Below are 10164 nucleotides of genomic sequence, written 5' to 3'. Positions count from 1 at the left end.
AAAGAATATTTCGGAGTTCTTTCCCTTCGTTGGAGGCAAGAATGTCGTGTGGCCAATAACTTGTGCCGCGCTGAGGACCGGACCGAGGACCGGTCCCACGGTCTTTTAGCTGTGAACCGTGGTCCAGTCCCAAAGAGGAAGACCGCCGGCGGTCCTCACTTCTTATCACCTTTCAACGGTCTCGCGCCATACTACTTCCCCAGCGATTCGTTGCCTCGGTCCTTTGCCTATCTTCCACCAATCACCACCCATCCCACTTAATTAATCGCACCCACCCCCCTTTGCCATACACTAAACGACACAGACGACCATAGAGGCAGACGACCACCTCCCTCCACTCCGCAAACCGCCCTTTCGTGTGTGAGATGGGGGGAACAGGAGGCGCACGCCTTGGACGATTCCATTATACGGGTAAATTTCAAAATTTACTACACCATAATGATCGCAATGACAATGATCTATGATGAAGGCATGACCCCTCTTCTCTAATGGGTTATTGTTTGAAATGTATGTGACTACTAAAGATGTGTGTGTGTGTGTGTGTGTGTGTGTGTGTGTGTGTGTGTCGAACCTAGCAAGTTGCAAGTCTGATTTTTTGTTTTCTTTTGTCCATCTCTTGTCGCCACTCCTTTCTATCGCATTGTTGTCATTTAAAATAATACAATAATATTAAAATTTCGTTTGGTGTTTTAACTAAGCAAGTAATATGAGTTTCATTAGTTTCTTCCGTCCAAAAAAACCAGTTATAACGTCTGTATTTTTAAAAGGTCCAATAGAATATTTGGGGACCCCCCGATAGCTCAGTTGATAGAGCACTCTCTTTATACGCAAAGGGCCAGAGATCGATCCCGGGTGCAGTCGATTTTTTTCTGAATCCCTGTCTACTCAGCAATGAATGGGTAGCTGAGTTTGTTAGATCTGGCGAAAAGTCACCATCGACCCCTCTTATCACCTCATCCACCCCCTCTTATTATAACTTCACGTCTCTCTCTTACTCTTCAATGCTCGCTGCCCTCTAATGTGTGTGTGTGGGGGGGGGGGGGGGGGGGGGGGGGGGGGGGGGGGGGGGGGGGGGGGGGGGGGGGGGGGGGGGGGGTAGGAGTTGCGTGTGTGTATCAACGCCACGAACAACTCGATCAACGCCTTGGGCGATGCCATTATCTCCGTTAATGGGGATAAATTTCAAATTTTATTAAATTATCGAAGTAACAATGAAGTACGGTGAGCAAATAAAGAAGGCATCACCCCTCTTCTCTAATTAGGTTACAATTTGAAATGAGTGGACTACTCCGTGTGTTTTACTCCTGTAGGCCACGGTTTTCATCGTGTAGCGGTCTTTAACGGTTCAAGAATGAACGGACCGGTCTCTAGACCGGTCCTTGCGGTCTTCATTTCCCAAGGACCGTAGGACCGTGGTCCTTAAGCTTGCCAAGGACCGCCCCGCACTACCAATAACCTCTTTTCACTGATATAATATTATATACACCGATCTCTATTTGAAAGTTTTCTGAGAGTCCTTGTTGCAAATTACTTTTGCAGTCTGTAATTAGCATTTTTACAATGTTTACTATCTTCTGGGACAGACCGTAGTGTCTCATGATGTTCCATAGTGTTTGGCGATGAATCCTTTTTTTCAAAGTCTAAGAAATTTGCATATATAAATTTGCGTTCCATTCATTGCTCTGTTCAATTATTTGCCTTATTGAGAAAATATGGTCAGAACAAGACTGTTCTTTCCGAAAGCATGCCTGTTGTTTTCTTAATTGTGGTTCTATAGATAGTATGCAGATGACGTCACTCAGGCCTTTGTTATTGTTTTTGCCATCCGCGTTTGTGAGTTGTTCTCACTAAACTGTATTAACCAGACTATAAAAGTTCATGGTTACACAAAGTTTGTGTGTTAGTCCGTTATACTTCCGGATGGCAATGTTGTGAACTACTCGGCCAAGCGCATTCTATCTATACTTGGATACATGCGGTTTAGGAGAATCCTTCTGAAGTCTTTGCTTGTGATTGAGAGGAGCATTATTCCCCTCCAATCTCCGCATTCAGAAAGGTTGCCCCTTTTTGAGTTTTACTGTAAGATGTGAGAATGTTACGACCTTACTCTTCCTTAGTTAAAAAGAAAGGAATGCCAACAACAAGTGAAAGATAAGATGAGAAGTTTAACTCATTCAATCCTAGAGATTTTTCTACTTTTCAAAATTTGGAAAAAATAATATAGTAAAAATGAGCACGTACAAAAATAGTTTTATTCAACTTTCATAAACATGCAAACAAACCCAAAAAAAAAAAAAAAAAACAAAACAAAAAAAAAACAACAAAACACATAAATCATTAGCTTTGATACCACGCCTAAAATTTGTCTCAGAAAAATGTAATAAATTATAGGCATGAGGTAAAAGTAACCCGGTAAACTACGGATATACTCGGTGTTAGGGTTGAGTGAGTTAATATTAAATAGACGAAGTGACTTCGCAGTCGCAGTCCGTAGGGGTTCATAGAGTCATAGAGTTTGCTGCACGATGTTCCTCCTGTACTCCTTCACAGTACAACGACGTTGATTTTTTTTCTTTCGTTTTCAGATAATAGGTCTTTCTGTTCTTGATTCGAAACAGGGCCCTTTGTCTTGATCTCCATTTTTTTGTTGTTGTTGTTGTTTTTTTTATGTGTGTGTTTGCTTTTAACTCCATTTCTACATTTTTTTTTCTGTCTCAACTCAATTTTTTTTCTGGCGCTGGGAAGAAAACTAAGCATCGTATAACCCATTAAAAAAAAAGAAAACAGCAAACGGAATAATTGAACAATATTTCCATTTCATACAGTACACGTTACTCTTAGGCGTCCTTACAATATCCGAAACTGACAGTATCCGGTAGGTACTCATTCACATCTGTCAATTGAGGTAATATGTGTTAAGTGCCTTACCCAAACACACAACATTGGGACTTTAATTTTACCCTGCCACTGCCACTGTCACCCATCAGGCCTACGCCTATTTCCCTTTTTTTCCTCCTCCTCCTCCTCCTCCTCCTTCTTCTTCTTCTTCTTCTTCTTCTTCTTCTTCTTCTTCTTCTTCTTCTTCTTCTTCTTCTTCTTCTTCTCTTCTCTTCTTCTTTCTTCTTCTTCTTTCTTCTTCTTCTTTCTTCTTCTTCTTCTTCTTCTTCTTCTCTTCTTCTTCTTCTTCTTCTTCTTCTTCTTCTCTCTTCTTCTCTTCTTCTTCTCCTCTTCTACTCTTCTTCCTCTCCTTTCTTCTTCTTCTTCTTCTTCTTCTTCTTCTTCTTCTTCTTCTTCTTCTCTTCTTCTTCTTCTTCTCTCTTCTCTTCCTTCTTCTTCTTCTTCTTCTTCTTCTTCTCTTCTCTTCCTCTCTTCTTCTCTCTCTCTCCTCTCCTCTCTTCTCTCTCTTCTTCTTTCTTCTTCCTCTTCTTCTTCTTCTCTTCTTCTTTCTTCTTCTTCTTCTTCTCTCCTCTTCTTCTTCTCTCTTCTTTCCTTCTTCTTCTTCTTCTCTTCTCTTCTCTTCTCTTCTTCTTCTTCTTCTTCTTCCTCTTCTTTCCCTCTCCTCCTCACCCCCCCCCCCCCCCCCCAGTTATAGATTAAATACGTATTGTATTTAAACGAAGTAACGAACAATATGATAGATCAGACATAAAACTTAGCATTACAAACAAGCAAACAAACTAACAAAATGAAATCGACACCCATGTTATGAAACAAAACAATTTATTGTTTTTGTTGAAATGACACAGTTCTTTAACTTAGCATAATTATTTGCTTCTGTAGAATACTTTAAACAAATCATAATGATATGGACGCGAAATCAACCTTCACTACAAGCCTCCCAGCAGAATCAACTGGCCTTTCAATTTGTGAGCTTTTATCACGACGTTTTCATATAGTGACGTTTTGAAAATTGCGCTGTAAAACCAATATTAATATGACCCAGTGCATTTCTTTTTTTTTTTTTTTTTTTTGGGGGGGGGGGGGGGGGGGGGGGGGGGGGGGGGGGGGGGGGGGGGGGGGGGGGGGGGCAGGATCAAAGATAGTGAATAATATTTATGATCAGCAAGGCCGTTATTTTCAGATGGCAGGCATGTAATGAAAGAATATGATATGTGACCCACCGTCTCAAAACGGTGTCATGTCAGGATGAATTGAACCCATAAAAGAGAATTTAGAACGAAAATAGTAAGAAATACAAATTTGGTTCTTTTTATAGTGTAAGAAATTGCATTTATTCTCCACTATAACGAGAAGAAATCAACTCAAAATTTCATATTATTTGTGGCTATAAAATTTAAATTCTTGCAACTCCTAGTTCGCTCTGACATAATATCGATTTGAGGTGAAAGGTCACCCGTCTTCTTAAATACAGGTACTGTGCCATGGTGAAAGAGACTCCAAAGCAGTATATTATTATTCTTCTTATTATTATGCCCTTCCGCCACGGCATCGTAAGATATAGTCGCATAGGCATTCCACGAAGGAATATAGATAATCCATCAAACAGGATGTCTGATGTCAACAGAAATCACCCATGTTGTCTAACTAAGTGAGCAAATTGGGTGTTAATAATATGGTTCAAGGAGCAAAACAAAAGTGCTTGAAGCAGGGCTCGAACCCGGGACATTCCTGGTCACAGGGAATGCCTTAACCACTTGGCCACTCCCCCCCCCCCTCCCCCCCCCCCCCCAAAGCAGTATATATTTACGTATTAATGAACATTGAATTAGGTCAGATTCAAATTGTATACGATTTGTTGAGTAGAATGAATGCCATTTCCTATATATAGAACGAAGATGGCGTCACTCAGGTCTTTGTTATTGTTTTTTGCCATCCTTGTTTATACATACTTCTCACTACACTGCACGAATCAGACTATAAAAGTTCGTGGTTACACATAGTTTTGTGTGTTGGTCCGCTATACTTCCAGATGGCAATGCTGTGAGTTCTTAGATAAGCGCATACTATCTATAAATGCATGAAACAAAAATTTAGTACCCATTCCTGATCATGATTTTTTGAACGTTGAAGTCACTGTTTGTCATCAATTCACCTTAACACATACAGTAAACGCCGAATTCCAGCACGCTCTGCCGCAATACGGCATGCTGTAGCCAGATGGGTAACAGTAACAGGACTTTATCTATGTAATAAGTCGTTACATCCGTTGAACACCGGATTTCGGCATGCTCTAGCACTAGCACGCTTTTTGGCTTCTCCCGAGAGCGTGAGAGAATCCAGCGAGTGCTGTATGTATTACCAGATTGGGGCGGTGGGTCACACAAATCGATAATACTGGTTATAAATAATTATACATGGTACATAAAACAATGACGTCTTTTGAACCTGTTTCAAATTTGGAACCCCCCCCCCCCCCCCCCCCCCCCCCCGCCACCCCAAATTAAAAAAAAAAAAAATAAAAAAATAAAGCAAGAAAAAAGAAGGATAATATTAAAAAAAAAAAAAAAAAAAAAAAAAAGAAAACCCAACACAATAACTCTCTTGTATACAACCTTTTACGCGTGTGTTTTTATTTTACTGCAATCTTACAGCATATAATAACATTTTCACAAAGAGAGCAGTAACGCTACTTTCTTGCATGTTAACTAACATACACTCGTGCACGGTTTCCTCGAACCATATGAATAAAATCATAAAAGTTCGAGGAAACCGTGAACAAAGATTAATTAGGAAAAACTTTGGGACATTCCGATGGGTTCGCGGAAACTGTGTTCGAGGAAACTGTATGTTCGATAAAACTGTGTTTGAGGAAACTGTATGTTCTAGAAAATTGTGTGTTCGAGAAAACCGTGTTCGAGGAAACTGTATGTTCGAGGAAACTGAATGTTCGAGAAAACCGTGTTCGAGGAAACTGTTTGTTCGAGAAAACTGTATGTTCGAGAAAACTGTGTTCGAGGAAACTGTATGTTCGAGGAAACTGTGTTTGAGGAAACTGTATGTTCTAGAAAACTGTGTGTTCGAGAAAACTGTGTTTGAGGAAACTGTATGTTCTAGAAAATTGTGTGTTCGAGAAAACCGTGTTCGAGGAAACTGTATGTTCGAGGAAACTGAATGTTCAAGAAAATTGTGTTTAAGGAAACTGTATGTTCGAGAAAACTGTGTTTGAGGAAATCGTACTCGAGTGTAATATAAAAAGTTGATTTAGAAGTGAAAAGCTGCTGGAAATAATGTTGGCATTCATTTTGATTTATCTGTTCCAAACACATCTCTATGACGTAATGATTTATCTACCGATTACTGATCATGGTTACATCTTGTATGAGAACATTGATACCTTTAAATTGGACTATGGACTTGAACTACGAGGAGCGAGCGTTCAATTCTCCACTTTTTATCCATTCATTAAAAAAAAAAAGATTAAAATACGAAAGTCGTATTTTTAATCGTTTGTAAACAGCAAGTTTTACTCGAACCCCCCCCCCCCCCCCCCCCCCCCCCCCCGCCCACAAAAACATGTTCGGCTCCCCACTCTTACGAATATCGAATACGTTTGGGAGTAATTCTCTATGACTATGGTAACGTTCTCGTTTTAAACAAACGAACAGCAAAATCATAATTCAAGTCACTGGGGAAAACAATTAGGAAGACATTACGAACTATTCTGTTATGGAAGACGTTATATTTTGGCTGATTTTCTCTTCAATTCTTTTTTTCTTTTTCTGCTTTGCCTGACACTGTCACATTATACAGATTTCAAATCAACGGGACTAAGAAGCATAACACATTATAATATCAATAATTAATTTAAACATAGTTACAGCGTTGAAATGATAGTATTATAATCATAAAATTGAGCACAGCCTTTGCGCACCAGACATGTTATTAGTATTCATCCGCGTCATCTTCCTCTTCACCTTGCTCTGCAGAATCCAGGCCAACTTCTTCGTAATCCTTCTCCAGAGCTGCCAGATCTTCACGTGCCTCGGAGAATTCCCCCTCTTCCATTCCTTCGCCGACGTACCTGTAAACAATATAAAAAGTGGCCAGATAATTTAGGGAGAAATCAACTAAAACTACATGGGATGCAAAAGTGGCATAATGCAAGGATTGTGTTAGAGAAAATGTGACGAAAGTTCAATTATTGTCGAAACGGCAATGGGATTTAAAAAAAACAAAACAAACAAAAATAATTTTTAAAAAACTCTTTATTCATCCCCAAGGGGAAATTTGTCTTTAGGGTCTATTCCAAGGGAAGACTGGAATAACCCAGGCGTCAGCTGCTGTGCAACGCCTCAAAATGAGTTAAGGCGAGGTGACGCTCAAGGCCACACAACGAGTAGGGTAGAACTCGGTACCTTTTGGGTATGGAGAAAAGACCGTACCGCTGAGCCAAGCTGTTCTATTAGATTGGGGGAAAGTTGAGTTCTTATACTTTGAAGACACTATTTATTTAAATCCCCACCGAAAAAAAAAAATATGTATCATTAGTTCTTACTTTAAAAACGCACACTATTATACATAATTAATGAATTAATGAGGAGAAATGAAATTAAATTAGAATGGAATACAAGCAAGAGGTCGTTTTTTGCACCCATGAATTCGTTTTTGGCATCTAGTGTGCTCTACTGTAATTTCGAGAACTATGAGAACTAGCAAAGACATGATGTAAGACTTTGCAATAGATCAACGTCTAATCCAGAGGGTAGCATAATTGTTAAATGCTTTTACCACTGCACAGTCAAAATAAATTCCAATTTTATGCAGTCTAATGCTGTCTGTAATTAACCATTTATTTTTAAAAAGGATACACTGAGCTGTAACGAAATTGCAAAGTATTTACTTCACAAAGCAAACGAACCGGTATCGATTCCGGGGCCAATCCCGGTTCTATCTGATCCCCTTCCCCCTCCCTGTTCACACAGTAATACTGTATATTTGGAACTAGACTCTGCATGTTCTGACGACGGAAGTGTTTTGAATCATACAAGGTCCTTTTCTCATTTATGTCCGTCTGTATGGAACACCGTTCCACAGAACATCAGATAATCCAAGTCATTGCTTGATTTCAAGTAAACCTTGAAAATATTTCTTTTCTGATGTCATGTAGGCTTTAAATATTGTTTTGTGTTGATGTAATTTAAAGCGCCAAGAGCCTCATTGTTGAGGATACCGTGCGCTCTATAAGAGTATATTATTATTATTATTATTATTATTATTATTATTATTATTATTATTATTATTATTATTATTATTATTATTATTATTATTATTATGATCATCATTATTATCATTATTACACCAACATCCTTCCCAAAGGGTAGCAAGCAAACTACTGTGACTACCCGTTTAACGCTAGAGAAATCGGGACAAACTCCCACTTGACTCATTGCTCTGGATGGGTGAGTACTTAACACTTATTGGACTATGGGGATTTCACTTTTGGTGGTATTGAATCCGCATATTCGACCAACTCAGTAAGGTTTTATCAGATTTTATCAATAGTCAACCATTCATCAACAAGCGTAAAGCAACATTTATTGTAAAGCAATTGTAAATTATTGCAACCAAGTGGATTTCATCAGATCTTTGTAAATCAATAATTGTCAGCAGTCAACATAATATCATCTCCACGTGGAAGATTAAAGGTCTTTCATGAAAGAGTCCAACAGATGATGGATTGGACCAGTAGATTCCAATGGCAGTAGGATTCAGTAGTCTGATGTCACGCCGCCCGGTAACGGCGGCCATCTAGGTTCTAAACAAAGAAAATCATTACTTTTTATTCTTCATGCTGGCTAGAACTTTTCATAATATGCCTTGTGATCAGAATGTGTAAAAGTCAAAACATGATCAAATTTATGGGTTTTTTTTTCCCTCTGGAAACGCCTTTATGCTCTCCGGAGAAATAATATTTCATACGGGCGTCCGCTATTGTTCCGATAGTTTAGAGCCAGTTACTAAGTTACCATGCGTCATTAGGAGGAAAGTGACGTTACGACTGTTGAAGAGTATTGTCACCAGTCAACATATCATCTCCATGTGGAAGATTAAAGGTCTTTCATGAAAGAGGTCAACAGATGACGGATTGGACCAGTTTTATTCCAGTGGCAATTATTGGACCTGGAAGGAAACATTAGAGCCTAGAGGTATTTGAGATGTGGGTGTATAGAAGAATGTTGAGGCTATCATGGACAGACAAGTGTACGAACGAGGAAGTGTTGGAGAAGGTGAGAAAGGGAAGAATACTGATCGATAACATCAGAAAGAGGCAGTTACGCTTTCTGGGACATGTGTGGAGAAGAGACGGAATAGAAAAGTTGGTAAGATCTGGAATGATCGAAGGAAAGAGAGCAAGAGGAAGACAAAGAATGACTTATCTAAATAACCTAAGCATGGCCAAATGTGACTTAAAAAGCAACACAGATTTCATGGGCACCGCAGAGGATCGTGATTCGTGGAGACAGCTGACCGGCAACGTGCTCGAGAGCACAAGCCACGATGGATGATGATGAAGGAAATATGGTTAAAATGAATGAAATGAAAATACTGACCAGTGGACGAAAGCCCTCTTGGCGTACATTAGATCAAACTTGTGGTCAAGTCGAGCCCAGGCCTCGGCAATAGCTGTGGTGTTACTCAACATGCACACAGCACGTTGGACCTTGGCCAGATCTCCACCAGGCACGACTGTTGGAGGTTGATAGTTGATGCCCACCTAGAGACGACACAGAAAATATGTATAGTAGATACCGTTTAAGTGTTTGGTAGATTTGTATAGGATAATACACTTACCTTTCGCATTAGGCCTACATGTCATGATATAATGCATCTCATGCGGCTATGTGGTCTTGTGGTATGACACTCGCTTTCGGATCGTAAGGTCCTGGGTTCGAGCCTCGTTCGGCGCATAGTGAGTCCTTGGAAAAAGCCTTTACTCACATTCTCTCATCGTACTCAGGTGTAAAATGAGTACCTGACCGTTAACAGCGTTGTCACTGTCGGAAAAAAATTCCAATATCGCCAACAGGCGTCATGTCCCATTCTACATTAAGTGTTGCTGTTGGTCAGTGATCCTTTGTAAAGCTCTTTGAGCACGTTTATTGATATTGCGCTAAATGAAAGCTTTTTTTTTTTTAAATGTGAAGAACCAAATCAATCCAGTCTAGATCAATACTGACCTGAATCAAATGGATGCTTGAAAAA

At 39.7% G+C, this 10164-nt stretch overlaps 1 protein-coding gene across 1 annotated transcript in view; it reads right to left on the bottom strand.

The window, feature by feature from the left end:
* Window positions 1-6667: 6667 nt before the first annotated feature.
* LOC144957276 (tubulin alpha-1D chain-like) overlaps window positions 6668-10164 on the bottom strand; it is a 27158-nt gene continuing 23661 nt past the window's right edge. Inside the window, exons 7-8 of the mRNA XM_078888372.1 lie at window positions 9513-9676; window positions 6668-6982 (exon numbers count right to left, since the gene is read on the bottom strand). Of these exons, the coding sequence (XP_078744498.1) occupies window positions 6844-6982; window positions 9513-9676 (303 nt within the window). The 3' untranslated portion in view covers window positions 6668-6843. The remainder of the gene's footprint in view (window positions 6983-9512; window positions 9677-10164) is intronic.

The sequence above is a fragment of the Berghia stephanieae genome, chromosome 11, assembly GCF_034508935.2.
Source record: "Berghia stephanieae isolate SIO BIC M18660-M18661 chromosome 11, UCSD_Bste_1.3, whole genome shotgun sequence".
NCBI lineage: Eukaryota > Metazoa > Mollusca > Gastropoda > Nudibranchia > Aeolidiidae > Berghia > Berghia stephanieae.
The sequence above is the reverse complement of the archived record's forward strand: the minus strand, read 5'-3'. Positions and strand labels throughout refer to the sequence as shown.